Source organism: Aquarana catesbeiana, linkage group LG04 (assembly GCF_042186555.1).
Source record: "Aquarana catesbeiana isolate 2022-GZ linkage group LG04, ASM4218655v1, whole genome shotgun sequence".
NCBI lineage: Eukaryota > Metazoa > Chordata > Amphibia > Anura > Ranidae > Aquarana > Aquarana catesbeiana.
Genome location: NC_133327.1, coordinates 462,946,083 through 462,967,458, shown reverse-complemented (window position 1 = coordinate 462,967,458; position 21,376 = coordinate 462,946,083). Strand labels below are relative to the sequence as shown.

The window sequence follows — 21,376 nt, the reverse complement described above, 5'->3', positions numbered from 1 at the left end:
AGAAGGGCCCTTACTTTTTTCTTCACGGCGTTCAGTTGCTTCACTTGCATGGACATTTTTCATTCATTGTCACAATAATTTGGGACTTTATTTGCTGAACATTTTATTTATTTTTTTGTTTTTGCAATTGTATAATCCACATGAGCAATTCTTTTTGCATATTTTGGGATCACTTTTTTTTTTTTTTTGATGTATGTTACCTCATATTTTGTGACACTTCACCTCAATATTTGTGACCTACATTATTCATCATTGTTATCTATAGGATTTGATTTTTTTTTTTTAATTCATATCACTTTTTCACTTGTATTGATTTATTGGACTGCTTTTGTCATTTTCCCTGTTTTGTGATATAGGGACTTTGCCTTAGCTTTCCACATACACTTTTCACCACTACTGAATGTTCATTTATTTAGTTTTTTCCTTTCACTTTTTGATCAACACATTTAGCGCTGCACCCACCCCATGTTTTTCAAAAAGAGGATTCCATGAAAAGGGAATACTGCACAGGCGCAGTTTAGACGCCGAGTCCCCTGTCCTAGTTTTCAGCCACAGGGCTCTTCTTGTGGAGTTCACCAAGCCGGAGGATCTGGCCGCTAATTCGACCGATTCTGCCAAGGCATCTGCCAAGTAACCTGCTTTAAAAAGCAGAGGAAAGGATTTTAAAATCTGCTGCCTAGAAGTTCTGGCCAAGAGGTTTGCCTGAAGCTGAGAAAGCCAGCATTCCAGATTTCTGGCAACGCAAGTTGCTGCTAAGCCTGGTTTTAGACTGACTGAGGTACCAAGCTGCGTGGAGTAGGATAGCTCCTCTTTTGACCATTGGGTCCCTCAGGGCCCCCATATCATTGAAGGCCAAGTCAGACTTCTTTGAAATTTTTGAGAGAGGTGCATCCAGCTTTTATTCCATGGTTGGGATGCATCCTCCTCAAAAGGGAAACTTTTTCAGGCCTCCTGAAAAGAAGGGCTTTCTTCCTGGATTCTCCCATTCTAACATGATGGAATCCACCACGTAACTATGGACTGGGAACACCCTTGATACATTAGGTGATGCTTTGACAGCTGTACTCGCTCTTCCTCAATTTCCAAGGTGTTATAAATGGCTTAAAGCAGACAGTCCACATCATCTAGGGACAGCTTGCATCTAGCCCCAGGAGGAGTCACCTTCTCCTCTAAAGCCATCCTCTGAAGCCATCCTCTGAAGCCAAATCAGCCTGCAAAGAGGCTTGGGACCTGGGATTCTCTTCTGGATCCTCGCCCACCCCCCGGATGGGGATCGGTATAACAGGCAATGCGGGACTCGGCATTTTGTCTATTAATCCCTTAAAAGATTTAAAGGTTGAGGCCATTTCATCTTCAACAGCCAAGACTATACCTTTAGCCCATAGCCCAGTAAGAAAAAACCTCCCCAGGATTTGCCAGAGTGACCAGAATCCCCAAGCTTACCCGAGAGGAGCTAGTGCCAGATGCATCAGTTTCAGGTTAACCAGCATGGAATATGCACTGGCCCCGCCGGAAGTGAAACGCTGGACCTATCCTCCTCACTCAGCGAGGAACGCCAAGCCAGCCAGGCCACACAGGGGGAGCTGGTGAACAGTTACCAGTGGTCAACGCTCTCCCCGAGGCAGAAGGCAAGCACACAGCCCCACTCCACTTCCCAAGGGAGGGATCCTGCTAGGCAAAGAAGGTACAGCTGTAACTGTTAGGGAAGCTTCCTAGGTCAACTTCTGGTACCCGGGAGCTCCACCAAGTTCATTCCACGTGCAACCTATCCTTCTGGAGGAAAAACTAATACTGAGGTAATACATGTTATGTTTACATGTTTCCTGTCCTGAAGGCAGGAGCTCTAGGTCTCAGAGACTGTCCTGGAGGACGATTTGAAAAACGTACTCTCCACCAAAGCCTGACATGTTTTGCTTCTCCCACTGGAGCTTAATCTGGTGAGTGGAGCTAAACATGTCAGGGGCTGTGGCTTTGACAGAGACTCGTGGGCTGAGGGCATTTTCAAGTCTACACTAAGATGGCTGAAAGGGAGTGCTGCGCTTCTTTGATTTTATACATGTATCGCTTCAGATGAGCACCTTTGGCAGCCTGCACCTTTCTCTCTGGTGACTGTGGGAGTTTAGCTTTCCCAGCTTAAGCGGCATTCATAATCTAGCACCAATGTTTTTTTTTTGCAATCAAAGGTTCTTGTACAATCTCAGCATGCCTGTGTGAAATGCAGTGTACAATCTAGGCATGCATGGTGCGGGAATGATTTAACATCTACACGCATGAACAGGAATTACATCACCCCAAACTGACCAGTCAAGATGACTAAAGATGCTGAGTCTGGCAGACCATTATTGCACAAAATAACTAATTACTATACTAAATAAATATTTAAAACCTTATGGGACTCATAGAAAAAAAAAAAAAAAAAAAAAAAAAACACTGACCCATTTTATTTCAGCAAGATAGTTTTAGATGCCCAAGATCATGTTAGCACCTCAAAGATTTTATGCAGAGTATTAAAATCCTATTTTCTCTCTCATCCATTGGGAAACACAGGAAGCCTGAAAATTATTGGGACATCCAAAAGCAGTCCAACTGAAGAGTAGGCAAAACAGCAAACAAACGCTAACGGGCCCAAGAAAACAACAAAGGACCGAGGACTGCCTACACCTCAAAGAGCCACCTGAATGACCTCACGCTCAAACATGGCATTAGATGGGGCTGAAACATCCACCTGTTGGAACTTAGGGAACATGTGAATAGAAGACCAGGTGACATATTGCAAACCTGAGAAATTGTTGCTTGGATGTTGAGTGGAGTACACTTCGACAGGAAATGCTGGAACCTGATCCTTGAGAACACAAGCTGGGTTAACGGTCTGAGTCGACAAGAAATGGTGGAAAAAGAAGTTGGAGCACCGTTTTTGGGTCTATCGGTGATGACAAAAAGAGAAAAAGTCTTTCCAAAAGAAGCAGTGGTTGAGAAACAGACTCTCAGAATGATGCCCCATAGGTGTTCAGCAGTCATCTTATGTTCTTATGTGTGTGAATTCATTCTTTTTTGTATATTTTATCCTGTTTGGCGAGACAGGACAGAAATTACAAAAAATAATGAATTTAAAATCACCTTAACCATTTACTGTTTCAGGCAGGTCTGAACAAACCCATTGCTGATCATCCCAATCATGAAATTAGCAGGAAAAAAAAAAAAAAAAAAGCTGAATTAAAAGAAATTATGCTTGTTTTCTAATAAACGCACACTGCCTAATTCAAACGTCTAAAATATATGTCAAGTTATATGGACAGAAATGTTTGACCTGGCCATATAATAAAGGTTACCCCGTGTTTACCTTATCTGAAAATACACAGGCAAATTCCATCTGTTGTTAAAACTGTGGTAGGAGGGATGAGCACGCAACCTCTTCACGCTAGCTTGGGACCCACACTGACGTTCAAAATTCCTCAAAAAATCCATGCTGACAGTGTATTTCTATAGAAATATAGAAAAACATTTTTACAAATTATTCCAAATACATTTTTTTTACTGTGAGTCAAATTAATCATCAAGTGGTGTGGATTTCAAATTATCTAATTTGTCCAGGACTAATTGGTCCAGCAATAAACCAAACAGTTTTTTGTTTCATGCTAAAATAAGTCTCAGATAACCCAAAAAGTTCATTGCTGAATCTGCAGATATCGATTGTGAAGAAAGGGAGTGAAAAGCTTATGGATTAGGGTTGTGTGCTGCTTCAGGACATGGGAAGCATGCAATCATTGACTCAACTATAAATTCTACATTATTTCAAAGTGTGCCTGATGAGAATGGGAGGCTATTTGAAAGTTAGTTGAACCAGAAATGGCTCTTTCAACATAATAATGGTCTAAACCACACTAGCAAATGCACCAAGGAATGGCTCAAAAAGAGAAAATGGAGGATTATGGATTTGTCTGGTGACAATTGAGTACTGTCCGTAATACTTTATTTGCACTAACATACAATTTTTCAGGACAAATTTTTGGGGTGTGCTCCCTTCATCAAGGTTTAAGCAGTCTAAAAAATTGCAGTGCAAATAAAAAAGTATCATGGACAGCACTCAATTGTTTCTGTCGCAAGTGCACTTAAACGGCTACAATCACCTCAAGCAGGATTTGTCTAGTCAAAGTCCTGAACTGAATCACACCCTCCGAGAGTGACTCAAATCATTTGACCACTCGCCCATGAAAAATTCCTTCAATAACAAGAGGGGTGTGAGTTTCCCTAGGCCCCACGGGGCAGATCTGCTGGACGAACTCTGCTAGCTCAGTGGGGGATCGCTCTGTTGATCCCCGGTGAGAAGCCGGATGACTGGTCCGTCTCTGCTCACTGTGCAGGGATGGACCCATCAGAGCCCCCCTGTTCTCTATGGGGAGATAGGATAAAAACGACAGCCTGTCCGTTTTCATCCGATCTGATGGACGGATGGTGAACACATCGCCATCCATCTGTTTTGAGCAGATCTTGTCGGATCGGATGGCAGACAGGTGTCAGCGGACACATCTCCGCTGAAATCCGCCTGCCCATAGAAGTCAATGGGTGGCCCGAGTTACAGAGAAGGTCTTTTGCTAGAATTATTGCTTTTGCTCCAAACGGTCGCGGCGATACCTCACATATGTGATTTGAACACTGTTTACATTTGCAGGTGTGACTTACCTATGCGTTTTCTTTGGTGCGCGAGCACACTTTAAAAAAAATTTTTTTTTTCTTCTTTTTTTTTTTTATTTAACACTGTCCCATAAAAAAAAAACCAAAAAAAAAAAACCTTAGTTAGACTTACCGGTGACGGTATTTCTACGAGCCTTTCAGGACAGCACCTTGGAGAGAGCGCAGCTCCACCTCTTAGACAGGAAACACTGCGTGACAACGCCCCTTTAAAAAGCAGCTGCTTCCACCATGCCGTCAGTTGTTACCGAGAAATCCTCCGACATGCTGGAAAATATAATCAGACAATTACCAGGTCCTATAATTATACTTTACATATGATGACCAAGGGAGGGAAGTAGGCTGCTGTCCTGAAAGGCTTGTAGAAATACCGTCACCGGTAAGTCTAACTAAGGTTTTCTCCCTTCGCCTTTCAGGACAGCACCTTGGAGAGGATAACTGAGAAATTTACTTCAGGGTGGGACTACTGCCTGCAAAACCTTCCTACCAAATGATTGGTCCGAGGCTGATAGTAGATCCAAGCGGTAGTGCCTTATGAAGGTCAAAAAACTGGACCATGTGGGAGCCTTGCAGATTTGCTCAGGAGATGCCCCGGCCCTTTCTGCCCATGATGCCGCCACTGCTCGAGTAGAATGAGGTAATACCCCTTCCAGAGGTTCCAGACCCAAAGATTTGTAAGCCTCTTTAATGGCCTGCTTTAACCATCTTCCGAGGGTGCTCTTGGAAGCTTTACCTCCTTTGTGATTGTGAGTACCTTCCATTAAAACAAAGAGTGAAGATGACTGATTTCCTTTGTTCTTTCCAGATATTTAAGCAGACACCTCCTGACATCAAGGGTATGGAAAGCTTCTTCTCCTGCTCCCGAAGGTAAAGGACAAAAAGTAGGGAGAATGATTTCCTGTGTACGGTGAAAAACTGAAGCCACCCTTGGTAGAAAAGCTGGATCTGTCCTTAAGACTACCCTATCCTGTAGACATCTCATAAAGGGCTCCTTAATTGAAAGGGCTTGTAACTCACTAATTCTACGTGTGGAAGTTACTGCTACCAGTAAAATAGTCTTTAACGTCAAGAAACTTAATGATGCTTCTTCTATGGGTTCAAACGGTGCCTTAGTTAGTCCCTGAAGAACTAAAGATAAATCCCATTTGGGAAAACTAACAACAGGTCTAGGCCTTACTTTTGCCATTGCCCTAAAAAATCTGATTATTAAAGGTTCCCCTGACAGGGTTCTTTCCAAAAAAACTGATAAAGCAGTTACCTGCGTCTTGTGCATACTTGCTGCTAACCCCTTCTCCAATCCCTCTTGAAGAAATTCCAAAACTGAAAACGTGGTACAAAAATCAAAGTTTTTACTGGAACACCAAGAATTATAGATCTTCCAGACTTTAAAGTAAATGTCTCTCGTCACTTTTTTTCTACTTGCAAGAAGGGTAGAAATAAGCTTCTCTGATAAACCCTTCTGTCTTAAGATTTGTTCTTCAGAAACCAAGCTATTAGTTTGAGGTAAGCTGGATCTGGATGGAGAATTTGGCCCTGACTCAAAAGGTCTGTCCTGATTGGTAATCTCCAAGCAGTTTCACTGAGAGGTTCATCAAGGTTGAAAACCAGGGTCTTTTTGGCCAATAAGGAGCTAATAATATTAGCTCCGTGGACTCCAATCTGAATTTGGCTAACACCCTTGGTATCAGTTGAAAGGTTCAGTTCAGTTGAAACGTGGGAAAAGCGTAGGACAGATGGAAGTCCCACTTGTGTGCTAACGCATCTACTCCGAGAGCTTGATCCTGTCTCTGAAGAGAGAAGACCGGTATTTTTGCATTTTCTTGTTTTGCAAAGAGGTCCACTTGGGGATAACCCTAACTCTTGGAAATTGTTTCGAATAATTCCTGATTGAGAGACCACTCTGCTTCCCTGATTTCTTTCCTGCTGAGGAGATCTGCTAAGGTGTTTTCCGTCCCCTTCAGATGGACTGCTGATAGAGAGGCCACATTGTTCTCTGCCCATCTTAGGATCTGATGCGCTAGACCCATTAGGGTTTTGCTTTTTGTGCCCCCTTGCTTTGTTAAATATAATACTGTCGTCATATTGTCTGACAATATTTGGACATGTTGATTCACTAGAAATTCCCGGAGGGAGAGGAGGCTTAAGTCTCTCCAATTTGAAGATCTTCTCGCTTCTGGTTTGGTCCAAACTCCCTGAATCGTTTTTTCTTCCAGATGAGCTCCCCATCCCCATGCGCTGGCATCTGTAGTCAGCCTTCTGGTTACCGGAAAGACCCAAGGAAGCCCTTTTGAAATGTTTCCTAGGTTCCTCCACCACCAGAGTGATCTTTTTGCTCTTGCCCTCATGTTGAATTTCTTCTCCAGAGGTTCCTGGTATGACCAATTCATCAGAATATCCGATTGCAGAGGACAGGCATGCAACCTGGCCCACTGTACCGAAGGAATTGCTGCTGTCAACAGTCCCAGAGCGGACATGGCTTGTCTTACAGAGATCTCTGCGTTGGATTGAAGTGTTTTCAGGGTCAACTGCATCTTCTCTATTTTCTCCTGGGGTAGAAAAATTCTCTGTTCTATCGAGTCTATTTCGTACCCCAGAAACCTTACCCTTTGAGATGGAATAAAGTTTGACTTCTGAAGATTGAGAAGCCATCCCAAACCTCTTAGATGTGTTTGAACTGTCTGTAGGTTGACCTCTACTTGACCCTTTGAGTCTGCAAACAGTAGCAGGTCGTCCAAATAGGGTACTATTGAAATCCCCTTCAGTCTCAGGGGCTCCAAAGATTCCGCCATCACTTTTGTGAATACCCTGGGAGAAGAGGAAAGACCGAAAGGCAGAGCCCGAAACTGCAGGTGCCAAATCCCCCCCCCCCCCCAGATTGACTGCAAGACGCAGGAACCTTTGTGATGGGGGCGCTATTGGTATATGGAGATAGGCATCTCTCAAATCGATGGAAGCCATATGACATTTGGGGGTTAGCAAGTTCCTCACTGAGAAAATCGTATCCATCCTGAATTTTTTGTATTTTATGGATCGATTTAGAACCTTCAAATTGAGAATCAGGCGGAACTTACCTGATGGCTTTTTTACCAGAAAAATGTGGGAGTAAAACCCCTTCCCCTCTTGATCTTTCGGAACCTGGGAAATGACCTTCTGTTGCATCAGTTCCTGTAACAGATCCTTTGGCAGGTTTGTGATGTAAAACCGATTTGGGGGGCTTTGTGAGAATTCCAATTGATAACCCTTTTTGATTAACCCCAGGACAAAAGGACTCTTTGTTGTTTTTTCCCAAATTGGTAAGAAGTCCTGTAGTCTCCCCCCTACTAGATGGTCATTGTTTTTTAGGGGTTTGTTCTGGGGTTCTAAAGAGTACCCCACCTCTACCTCTTCCTCTCTGAGAAGACCAGGGTCTCTTCTGTGTGTGGTCCTTTTCCTTATCGGCTTGTCGAAAAGGACAAAAATTTTTCCTCTGCTGTACCGTTTTCTTCTTCTGTGGGAAAGCTTTCTTCTTATCTGCTGTCCTGTCAAGGACAGTCTCCAGTTCTGGCCCAAACATCAGGTCTCCTGAAAAGGGAATTCCGCACAGTTTTACTTTAGAAGCGGAATCCCCTGTCCAGGTCTTTAACCAGAGTGCTCTTCTTGCTGAGTTAACAAGCGCAGAGGACCTGGCTGACATCCTGATAGATTCTGCAGAGGCATCTGCCATATATTTTACTGCCTTAAGCAAGGTAGGGAAGGACTCCAATAAGTCTTTTCTGGAGGTACCTGCAACAACATGATTTTTAAGTTGATCTAACCAACACTCCAGATTCCTGGCCACAACTGTAGCCGCCATTGCTGGCTTAAGATTAGCTATAGATGCGTCCCAGGCTTTCTTCAGTAGCCCATCTGCCCTCTTATCCATAGCATCTTTGAGAATACCCATGTCCTCAAAAGCTAAGTCAGTTTTTCTAGATACTTGAGAAAAAGCAGCGTCTATCTTTGGTTTTTTTATTCCACAACAGTTCCTCATTCTCCTCAAAAGGAAACCTCCTTTTGAGGGCTTTAGAAAAAAACTGTGCTTTCTCTGGATCCTTCCATTCCTTTTTGATAGTGTCTGTTAACACTTTATGCACAGGGAACACCCTGTGTTTAATTTCCTCCAGCCCCAGGTACATCTTGTCATGCACGGACAGCTGAACTTTTTCTTCCTGGATCTCCAGGGTAGTATAAATTGCCTTGAGTAATAGCATCCACCTCCTCAAGTGAAAGCTTATATCTAGATGATCTTAACTCTTCTTCCACCTCCTCCTCCTCTGAATCAATGGTTGAGGGTGGAATGCTTTCCCTTTCCTCCTCCGACTCACTTTCCACCTGTCTGGAAGTGGACTGAGGGAAACTGGAGTGAGAACTCTGTTCTTGGCTGGAACTCTGGCCGCGCTTTACAAGGGAACGCACTGTCCCTAGGGCCTCTGCTAATTCCTTCCTCACAGAAGATAATAGCTCTTTGCACTCTTGTGAGGATTCTTCTTTTACTAAATCCACAATGCAGGATTTGCACAGTGGTTTGGGCCAAGAGTCCCTTAAAGGATTTTTGCATGAGGGGCACTTTCTCCCTGTTCTCTCTGATTTGGCAGTAGCTTTCTGAAACAGAGAAACAAGAAAAAGCCAGGTCCTTTAGAACTAAGGCTTCAGAGAAAAGTAGTACCTCCAGCCAACACCCTAAGTGCCCAGAGTCTCACTCCTTTGCTGAACTGCTAATGGAAACTGTTACCCTATAGCAGACAGCAGCAGGTTTTGAAATAACCACATAAAAGATAAAACACCCAGTGATATAAAAGGAAAGAGGTGTCACCGCACCTCTCCTACCTGGGCCTGGCCGGGAACCTGGGCGCCTGCATCCGCCATTGCTGCTGACGATTCCGCTATCTCCATAGTGCAATCCGCAGCTGCTGCACTGTGTACTAAGCTCCAAGTGCCAAACAAAAGGAAGTCCCGGCCAGAGGACCCACCCCTTCCTCCTGTGTTCCAGCAGCAGGAACCAATCACTGCTACGTCCCGCCGGAAGTCTCCGCCCACCGGAACTGGCGTCATCCGCTGTCCGGGATTCGGCGCCGCCATGCAGAGGCCTGGCATGGATGCTCTTACTGATCACAACCGCGGCCCCCCGAACACTCCGGGCGGAAAACTTCCGGCAGACCATTACTCCTGTGAGCCGGAGAAGGAAGGGACACCGGAGCACCCCCCCTCACGTGCGGGAGGGAGCTGGGCTGGTCTGAGTACCCAAACGTGGAGGTCCTGCCAAAACCCTCTCCTTGGAGGGAGCGCAGCCCCTCTGGTTCCCCAAGCAGTGCTTCCACCATGGCGGAGGAAACACTAAAACTGACGGCATGGTGGAAGCAGCTGCTTTTTAAAGGGGCGTTGTCACGCAGGGTTTCCTAAGAGATGGAGCTGCGCTCTCTCCAAGGTGCTGTCCTGAAAGGCGAAGGGAGAAAAATTGCTTTTATTGCTGTCACAAGGAATGTAAATACCCCTTGTAAGACAGCAATAGGCAGTTACATGTACTCTTTATGGAGGGATGGGGGGTCATGAAAGAGCTGACCGCTAGCTCTAAAAAACAGTACCAGGGTGATGCCTGCAGCTGCAAGTACGTGATTTGGCGTGAAGTGGTTAATGTACTTTATGTTGCTCACAAATTAGCAGAAAATAAAGGTTTCCATCAAAACATACAACATATACTTGTTTGAGCCAACACCTGTATTTTTTTTTCAAATCCTTCACATATATAGGTTTTAAAGCTTTAGATATAAACAATTGTAAGCAAGTAAAAATACCTGATGGAATATGTCAGGATTTCCTGGGTTAAATAGGGATGGCAGCTTTTCCTCTAATCCGCGTGCAATTTCTGGCCAGACAGAATTGACTAAGAAGTCATATCCTGGTACCATATCAGCTTTTCCACTACAAAACAGAATATTTATTAGGATAAGTTTGTAAAATTCACACATTCTGGTACATATTCTAAGAATGCCTGTAAAGAGAAAACACAAAACGTCTAACTAAAGCCAAATATTTTTCGTTTAATTACAGTCTGTCCCTGCTTGAGAGATTCATTATCATAAAACTGTATGACAAGACTTACCACCATAAAGGGCTGGGGCTTAAATGAGTACAGCCAAAGCTCATTTGGCTGTACTTCTCCTGTGGATCACAGGAGTGTAATACGTTCTGCACTCCTGTGACCCGTTTTCAGCAGACAGTAGGCTGAAGTCCGCTGTCGGCTGACATTACAGAGCCGGTCCAGGCTTGGGAAAGATCACGACCAGATGATTGGGATCCACCTACATGCCTGGACTGGCACCCGGCTCAGCCTCTCAGTCAGCCAGTGAGAGCCTGAGCCGGCTGCTCCCATCCCCTCCACAGCCCGGTGCTCCAGTGAGCGTCACCGGCTCTCTACTCTGGGAGCTCTGAGAACCGAGCGATCAGTGGCGTTTCATCGTTCAGTTCTCAGCCTTAGAGCTAGCGGGGGACCGATGCTGCATCCATTTAGGCAAATATGATTAAAAAAAAAAAAAATCCCATACTTTTCTTTTAAAGCCCAATTGATCTTTCAGCTTAAATTAGCAAAATACATTCTAGGTGCAAAAAAAAAGGTTTAAAAGGTTTTGTTGCTCATATTCATTAGAAAGCAACGACACTGAGTGGAAAAGCCTGCCTACCCCCCGCCACTATGCTCTAGATAAAGACCATTGCTATCTGTATGAAATCAGTGGTCTTTCTGCAGATGTTGCCCCTTTGTACTATCTCAAACAAGTGAGCATGAGCACTCCTTCAAAGAATTTATACTTCTATCACTCAAATACATATTAAAACATAATGTTTTTTCCTTTGATGGTCGGCACTTCCTCCAGGTGCAAAGGGTAGCCATGGGGACATATTGTGCCCCTGGCTATGCCAACCTGTATCTGGGGGAATGGAAGGGATCAATTTTCAAATACGAGGACCTCTCTGTGTACCTGTCCCACATCTCCATGTAGGACAGGTACATAGATGAGGTTTTGTCCTGTGGGATGCTGCAGAGGAGTTATTACACCACTGCGTGGCTGCTTTGAACCACAATGAGTTTAATCTAAAATTCACCATGTCATCAAGTGACACTAATATCACGTTTTTGAACGTTGAAATTTACAAAAATACTGAAAACTTGCTATCTTGCAAGTTATTCAGAAAACCTACTGCAGGAAATACCACCCTCCATTCATCCAGCTTCCATCCACAACCTCTAGTCACCTCTGTTCCGTACAGCCAGTACCTAAGGTGATCAAATACCACCAAAAGAAAGCTCTATTTGTGGGAAAAAAAAAATGATAAAAATTTCATTTGGGTACAGTGTTGTATGACTGTGCAATTGCCATTCAAAGTGCATCAGCGCTGAAAGCTGAAAATTGGTCTGGAGAGGAAGGGGGTTTAAGTGCCCAGTAAGCAAGTGGTTAAACACCGTCTATTGGAAAGGGGTTACAGTCACAAATGCCTTAAAAAGGCATTTATTTAATGGTGTAGCTAGCATGAGCAGACAAGATCTTCCATGTCCTCCAAAAAACTAAAAATGGACGATAACACTAGAATCATTACTACCTACTCCAATGAACATGTTTAGATTTAAAAGATCCTTAGCAAATACTGGCATTTAATTACATCAGACCCCAATATAGGTCCCTTTGTTTCTCCAACCCCTTTGGTGACATATAGACGAGCAACATCTGTGGGTGACATCCTAGTCCAAAGTGAGTTCCAAGGTAACATGCGTGGTCATCCATGCAGATACCTCGGGACCTTTCAATGTGGTTCTTGTGCTTATTGCCGCTACATGGATACTCGCAAGAACATACGACCACCAAATGGGTGGAGGTTTACCTCCAAACATTTTGCCAATTGCCAGACTATGGGGGTTGTATATCTTCTGCAATGTGGTTGTGGCTGCTACTACATTGGCAAGATGATACAAAAACTATGGCAAAGGATTTACCGCCACATTCTTGCCATACAGACTAGCAACCCTGATCTCCCACAAGTCCACAAAGGCTGCTTTCCTAAAGTGGCTGTTCTAGCATTAGATCAAATAGACTAGGGCTCATGGGGAGGAGACCTCAATAAGCTCCTCCTACAATGCGAACTGCGGTGGAAATCAGATCTTAACACCACATCTCCACTGGGCTTGAATGAAGCCTTCAATTTTAAGCCCTTTTTACAGGGTTTCTAATTTGGAGGCTTAGAGAGAGAGAGAGAGAGAGAGAGAGAGAGAGAGAGAGAGAGAGAGACAGACACACAAGTAGTGACTCACTGATGGGGCCTCTGACATGTCCTTACCATGCTCTGTGGAGACACATCTTTTCAACCTATCTATAACAGTGGGGCAAGAAAGTATTTAGTCAGCCACCAATTGTGCAAGCCCTCCCACTTAAAAGGATGAGAGAGACCTGCAATTGTCATCATAGATATAACTCAACTATGAGAGCCAAAATGTAGAAACAAATCCAGACAATCACATTGTCTGATTTGGAAAAAATGTATTTGCAAATTATGGTGGAAAATAAGTATTTTGTCAATATCTGTTAAAGTATTTGTAAAGGTAAAATTTAAAAAAATACTGCACTCTTTAAAACTAGTTCAACGTGATTGTTAATATCTGTATTTTATTTCCGGCTGCAGTTGCTCTGATATAATATAACTGGTTGATCTTCCTACATGTAAACTGACAACGGTAACATGGCAGCCGATCCTTACTATCGGTGCCAGTTTACACCTTGCGTCATCCCGCTAAAGATACAGGCACATTGTGCAAGGGCACAGCGTGCCTGTATCTTCCATAGTCAGTGCAGAGCAGTCCCCCAGCCCATCTCTGCTCTTGGGTGGGAAAAGGAGGAAGTGACATCTGCTGTCGGGTCTGAGAGCATTCCATTGACATGGAAACATAGTACATAGGTTGAAAAAAAAAAAAAAAAAAGAAGGACACAATTCCATCTAGTTCAACCAATAAAAGAAAAACAAAAAACGCAGACGTTGGGTGGCAACACCACCTCCAGTCCTGAAGTAAATGCCCAGACACTGAACACGCCCACTGGCAGGTCCGTCTACTGCTGTGGAACCGAGAGTGATCATGTTACCTGCAGTTATTAGGCTGCACAGTTCAGCAAGGGCAATTTAAAAAAAAAATATCACAGCACATTCAAGCTCGATTTTACTTGCTGAAATAAGGCGTTTGTACTAGCAAGGTTTACAACCACTTAAGTGTAAAAAGCGCTGGTGTGGTGGGTAAAGAAAAGCATCTTGGATATCTACTGATGATAAGTATACCCCTTGACTCAAGAGAGGGAATAAAAGACTTTGCTGATTTCATTCAAAACTTTGGACTATGAAGGTACTATAGGTCAAGGATAGGATGAACACCCCCATTGAGATTTGGTACCATGAACATGTTTGAATAGGTTAAAGTGGTTCTATAGTCAAAGGTTTTTACGTTAATGCATTCTCCCCATTAAGGTACAAAAAAAATCCCCACTCCTTGTTCCTTTTCTCCTGTCCCTAAACACTTACCTGACTCCTCTCGCGATCCAGCACTGCCCCAACCTGCAGCTCTTCTCCCTTCACTGGTCTCAAGGGAGATTCTAACAGCAGTGGGAGCCATCGGCTCCTGCTGCTGTCAGTCAAATCCTGTGAGGAAGGAGCGGGTGGCATTTCTGAGCCGTGCTGTGTTTCTATAGAAGCTCACAGCCCGGCTCGGGACACAGCTTGCTGAGGGGGCATCTGCAGGAAAAGGAGGAGCATATAGCACCAGCAGGGGGACTACAGAAAAGGAAGTAAGGGATTGCTCATTTCATTGTCACCAAGTGGTTCAAATGTCTTGCAGGCACAGCAGAGCAAATTTTCACCTGAACTTTTGCCATGGACCCCTTGCACCTGGTTTCTGCCTTTACTATCAGTGAGGGTATTCTCCAATGTGGTGGTACTCACAGAGTAGAGTGTAGAAATGGGAAAAAAGGAGTATGCAGCAACCTGGGTGTAGACCATCCTGTATCCTCATGGCAAAAGGACAGTAGAAAGTGCCCAAGTACCTTCTAAGGGGCTCTAGGCAGAACTGGTAATATTATGACTCTGAGATGTGAGGTTGTTACATCCTGGTCATCCACCTGAAACTATGCTCAGAATGGTGTAATTTTACCGCCAAGATAGAACAATTTGACACTGTACAAGTGAATACATTTTAAAACACAATTCACAGTTTCCTTAGCCTGGTTTTATTGTAGAAAAAATACTGTTTTGCAAATCTGTAAATAGTAAGGCTACAGTATTGGTCTAGAACATCGGTCTCTAATCAGGGTCCAAACTTCACTCATCACAGTGGACATACCCCAGGAGGAGTTTGTAGGATCTAGGTTCTATAGGAATGAACCACATCCCTGGACCTGGATAGCACCCTGCGGAAAACTACACATATTGCACTTAGTGCCAAGATGAGCACGCAAGCAGGATCCAGTGCTCGAAGCAAAGTCTCAGGTCAGGTACGACCCCCAAGGTTATACCGAGGATGCACCAGTCCAGATGCACTGCTTCTATTATCGAATTTGAAGACAAGGGTTGTTTGAAGAGTTAACAACCCTGATCACAGGGTCTATGAATATCCAAGGCTTATATCTTTTATACCTTAGATTGTAAGCTCCTTGAGGGTAGGAACTGATGTGAATGTACAATGTATATGTAAAGCACTGCTTAAATTGACAGCGCTATATAAGTACCTTAAATAATAATAATAATAATAACTTTTCAAGTGACAACACTGAAGAAATTACACTTTGCTACAATGTAAAGTAGTGAGTGTACAGCTATCCCCTCAAAATAACTTAACACAGCCATTAATGTCTAAACCGCTGACAAGAGTACACCCCTGAGTGAAAATGTCCAAATTGGGCCCAAAGTGTCAATATTTTGTGTGGCCATCATTATTTTCCAGCACTGTCTTAACCCTCTTGGGCATGGAGTTCACCAGAGCTTCACAGGTTGCCACTGGAGTCCTCTTCCACTCCTCCATGACAACATCACAAAGCTGGTGGCTGTTAAAGACTTTGCGTTCTTTCACCTTCGGTTTGAGGATGTCCCACAGATGCTCAATAGGGGATAGGTCTGGAGACATGCTTGGTCAGTCCATCACCTTTACCCTTGGCTTCTTTAGCAAGGCAGTGGTCGTCTTGGAGGTGTGTTTGAAGTCGTTATGTTGGAATACTGCCCTGCGGCCCAGTCACCGAAGTGAGGGGATCATGCTCTGCTTCAGTATGTCACAGTACATGTTGCAATTCATAGTTCCTTCAATGAACTGTAGCTCCCCAGCTCTGGCAGCACTCATGCAGCCCCAGACCATGACACTCCCACCACCATGCCTGGCAAGGCATACTTGTCTTTGTACTCCTCACCTGGTTGCCACCACACACATTTTCACTTAGGGGTGTACTCACTTTTGTTTCCAGCAGTTTAGACATTAATAGCTGTGTGTTGAGTTACTTTGAGGAGGCAGCAAATTTACACAGTTATACAAGCTGTACACTCACTGCTTTACATTGTAGCTAAGTCTCATTTCTTCAGTGTTGTCACATGAAAAGATATAATAAAATATTTACAAAAATGTGAGGGTGTACTCACTTTTGTGAGATACTGTAATTTAGTTTGAGTGATCTGGGCACAGGTTTACCTTAAATATGTTACCCTAGTTAAATAATCCACAGCACTGTTCCACCGCACTGTTTCACCACACATGGTGTGAACAAGACCTAAATCTTTAATAGCAGGCTGCAACAGTTCAATAAAGTACATTGCTTTTACGCACAGACTACAAATAAATACAACTAATTTGAAGTGGAACTTAACTTGCTCAATCCTTATGCTGCTAGCATTAGTAAATAGATAGGAAAGTATATATTTACTTACTTTTAGAAAAATGTGTTTATTGAATTTCAAAATATAAACGATATGAAGTTACAACCACATCGCCATTATATGTACAGCTGAGAAGGAGACACCATACAGATCTGCTTAGTAACGTCAAAGCAGCAAAAATAGAAATGCATGGTACAAACTCAGGAAGGTGGGAGGGTACGAACAAACTAAAGAGCTCCATAACGGCAAATTAAAATGATACCAGCTAAGCTGGGCAAATTGGCCTAACCGAAAAAGAGTAGTATGAAAAGAGGAAGAAGAGGGGCGAGAAAAGGGGGAAAACAGTAGAGGAAGGGGAAGAGGACCAGAGGAGGTAGTGGGTCTCGCACCTGGGGTTCAGACTGGTGGCAGCTGGCACTGGACAGAGGTAATAGCGTTAGGCAAACCACAGATGTAGCAGGCTAAAACAGCCATAGCTAGGGAGGGGCTACTACAAAGGCATGACATTGAGGAGAATCATTGAACATATTTATCTGTTTTAATTTTTTTTTATTTTTTTTTTACACATTTCTTCAGTTACTTCCTGGCTTCCAGGCCTAGGCAAATGATAAGGAGTCTTCAGGACGGGAGGAGGATGGGTTTTCCCAGCTAAGCACACCTTCCTGTCTGCATGCCAGAGCTAAGGGCAGATGGATTCCAGTAAGTAAATGCTACATTAATCATCTATCCTTACTCAAGATGGCCACGGTCAGAAATGCTAGGTGGGTGTTTTTCAAAGTGATTTCTCAGCAAAATGAAGCATGGATGCATAGATGGGGGAGTTTGCTTTGAAAACAAAAAAATTAATTAAATAGCATTTTTGGTTTGTGGTACTCAGATGCAGTGTAGTTCAGCTTTAGGATTCATTCAAATATTCTAAATGTGTTTGTTTCCAGAAATTTACTTAAAACTTTACCTTGAAATGGCTCCACCTGTGACCTCCCGCAGAAGGCGACAATGATGAGGAACAAACTCCAGAAGCTTGTTATACATAACCTGGAATCCATTGGGATGGGACTGCGCATACTGTTCTACTATAACCTGACAATAAAAACAAAAGCTTTATTTTTAGAAAATTTTATATTTATTTAGGATTCTTTTAAAACTGAAGTTTAGTAAAAAAAATAAAGTAGATGGATCCTGTAGAAACAGTCTGTGTAGTGAGGACAGGTCCTCTTCTTGCTGTTAACCCAAGGATTACAATGCAGTTAACGCGATCTGTGAATGGGGGAAGAGTCTGATGAGCGACAATATTCTGTCCACCATTCAGATAGTGTTTCATGCAGTGCAATCAACGCACAGGTTTTTCTCAATGGAGGAAGGAGGGAAAAGTGAAGAGGAGGTGGATCCCCAGCAGTTCTTTTCTGCTGCAACTTACAGAAGACTCCGCTGTTAAATTCCTCAGCCACAGAAAATCATCAGCAGGAAGAGGACCTTTGATCACTGGACAGATGTCTAATAGAGGATCACAGATGTGGGACATACTTCATTACAGGTAAGGTATATGATTGTGGCCATAGAAGAAAATTAAACTTTTTTTGACAAAACTTCAGTTTTAAGCATACAATTCCTATTTTGTGGGGGATTTCAGATTATAAAACAGCAAAAATTCACCCTCTGACAAGCAACATCTCTATGCGCATTCTAACAGGGATATTTCAGGACAGAAATATGGCCACTGTAAAATTCTTGACTTTTTTTTTTTTTGTAGTGTATGCACCATGGCTGGTATGGTAATCTTTGCTTTTTCTACTTAGAGAATCACCACCCTGCAGCAAGCAAGTGCACATCTTGATACCTAGCAGCATATGCTTGTTCCAGGTCACCGATTCATCAAGTAGGTAAAAAAAAAAAAATATATAAAAAGGAAGTCAGCTCTGCAGCGTGCACCTTCAAAATACAAATTAGCGATAGCAGCTCCCATATTTCTGATCTGACAGGTTCCTTTTAAAATGTGCACGGAGACTATACTAGTGTCTTTTGATGACACAGTTCTCTACAATTTTCATACAATTTAAAAAAAATATTCTGGCTTATGAGGTTTAGGCGTGACTGCAACATGCAGTGCCTTCCATGTTGTTGAATATTTAAAATGTGCTACACAACACCATAATCTATGGAATTCATAAAGACTGGCGGGGACAAATTCTGCAAAAAAGTGTCTTGCATGCATTCTAAAAGTGGGGCAGCATGCACCAAATTCACATAACGGTCTAGAACTTATGCTTTAATTTGACGGATGCTGCTCCCCATTTAAAACATGTGCAAGACACTGTCACAAAATATGCCCTGTACACGAAAAGAAAGTTGGTCTTTATTAGCTCCACTTTTTTGTAAGATTCCTACTGCTGATTTTTATTCTGAATTTGTAAGATACGAATTGATTGTATTTGATTTTGAATTTGGCACAGGTGTTTTGCCACAATGTAGAAGGGGAGGACATTGAAAAGTTTTAGGCATAGCCACAAAATATGTGATAGTATTGCACATAAAAACAAACTGGTGGAATCAATCTACTACATGTTCTGGAGTAAGCAAATACTCCAGAACGGCTTTTCCAGTTAAATGCACTGACCCATTTGAGAATAGGGGGGGCTCTTTCAAACCCTCCTTGATAATCTCAATTTGATCATCTTATATCAGTATTGTTACTACCAGGTTTTATTTATTGATATGATTCCCATGGGGTTTTATGTCTCGGTTAAGAGAGCGGCCTAGCCCTCTACCTATAGTCTCTGGTCACACCCCCGGTTTCCCCTCGCACAGCAGGCTCCCATTTGGGGTGCTTGGGGCGAAATGGGGTGGTCCATAAACAAAGTCTTTCAGAACTGTATTTACTATCACCCCCTTTACATTCCTCTGTTTTGATTCTTCTATGCATCTGTTGGAGATTACCTGTATTCTGCACCAACTTATCACATTGTTTTTAGACACATGGTGGACATTTTTCTAAACCTAAAATTTGCCAAGAATGTGTTTACAGATATTTTGTTGAGGGATGTTAGGAGCCTCTTCTTACTTATTGTAGGACAGCAATGTATTATACGGTAAGATCAGCTTGCAAATCTAGCATTAATTTCACTTTACCCCCTTTACAGATTGATTTATTAAGTGGAGCTGTGATTCTGTTCCACGAGTAAATACAAATACTAATCACGCTGATAGGGCAAGTCAAAATAAAAATGGTTTGGCAAGACCGTATCAAATTGTAGCCAGAATGGGTATTCCATTATAAAAGCATTTTTGACTTAACAAATATCCTAAGAGCTCCTGATTGAAAAGTGTTTTAAAAGGCAGAATGTTTTTTTTATCTTAATGCATTCTATGCATTAGGATAAAAAAACCTGTGTGCAGCAGTCCCCCTCAGGCCCCTTAACACTTACTTGAGGTCCCTCTCTGTCCACAAGTGTCTCAGCCATCCAGATACTCCTTTCTGATTGGCTTAGACACTGCAGCGGCGCCATTGGCTCCCGCTGCTGTCAAAGTCAGCTAGCCAATCAGGGGGGAGGGGGGCAGGGCTGGGTCTGGGTTCCGTGTCTGAATGGACACAGGGAGCTGTGACTCAGCTTAGGTGCCCCCATAGCAAGCTGCTTGCTGTGGGGGCATTAAACAGGAAGGAAGGGCCAGGAGCACCGAAGAGGGACCAGAGAAGAGGAGGATCTGGGCTGCTCTGTGCAAATCCACTGCAACAGAGCAGGCAAGTATGACACGTTTGTTATTTTTATAGGAAAAAAAAACTAGCCTTTACAATCACTTTAAAGCGATCTGGGTCGCTGTGCAGTAAATTAATAGGTTTGAGATGGATAGTTCCTTTGAGTCATTTATGATAATGCATTAAACTAGCCACTCTCCACAAGGGTTCTATGGAGGCCTAGGGTTCCACCACGGGTTGCTAGGGGTTAATTGAGGAGATTGATTTCCTGCCTGGTGGAGGTTGTACAGTTCTGGCATAGCTACTCAATAGAGCCAGCAGTGTAGAACCAGTAAAACCTCTCTTCTTGTCTCTTAAATACGCAACTATTGATACCAATAAATGGTCTCTTGTCCTTGTGTGTAAGCTTCCCTTGCTGACCACCAGGGTAAAGGGGACTCTTCTCCCACTGACCACGCTTTTAAAAGGGGTCTTCTCTTACCGAGTGCAGCTATAAGAAAGAAAGCAAAGAGAATGCTTGTGCTAAATGAGCCATGAGGATATGTGAAAGTAAAACATGTGCAAGAAGCATCCAGTACATCTGACAAGAAGCAGGTGGTGTCCTATAAAAGCAAGCTAAAAAGGGGTGAATTTACATTGAGGAGCCAAGCAATTCTGAGCATGCATAATGTAAAACTGTTTAGATGCAAGAAACCTTCAGCGCTTCTCACAGAAAACAAGAAATATGCGTTGTTTCATGTGTTAAAATGATAATAAAGAGTCTCTGACTTGCCAGTAAAATCAGTTTTCTGGAGTACCTTCTGGTGATTGCTCACTAGCGAACAAAAAAAAAAAAAAAAAGACTGCAAGTGCATCCTTACATAACCCCTCCCATTTCCAGCTAACTTTGGTTTTATAACAATAGGGAGATCATAGGAACACAGGGGAGGGACCTGTGCTCTGTACTATGCTCCAGGAAAGATATTTTACTGGTAGGTCAAAAATCCTATATTCCTAGTTGTACAGTACATGACACAGGCTTTTTAATCCTTACAACTGGGATGTTCAAAAGCAGTCCAACTGAGGGGTGGGCAACCCATAAAAAAATGTCAACAA

General features: G+C 43.1%; 1 protein-coding gene across 3 annotated transcripts in view; it reads right to left on the bottom strand.

Moving 5' to 3' along the window:
• COG2 (component of oligomeric golgi complex 2) overlaps positions 1 to 21,376 on the bottom strand; it is a 456,761-nt gene that overhangs the window by 197,509 nt on the left and 237,876 nt on the right. For all 3 annotated transcript variants that reach the window (XM_073627553.1, XM_073627554.1, XM_073627555.1), the window contains 3 exons: positions 17,546 to 17,670; positions 10,500 to 10,626; positions 3,341 to 3,480 (listed from right to left, as the gene is read on the bottom strand). In XM_073627553.1, coding sequence (XP_073483654.1) covers positions 3,341 to 3,480; positions 10,500 to 10,626; positions 17,546 to 17,670 — 392 coding nt within the window. The remainder of the gene's footprint in view (positions 1 to 3,340; positions 3,481 to 10,499; positions 10,627 to 17,545; positions 17,671 to 21,376) is intronic.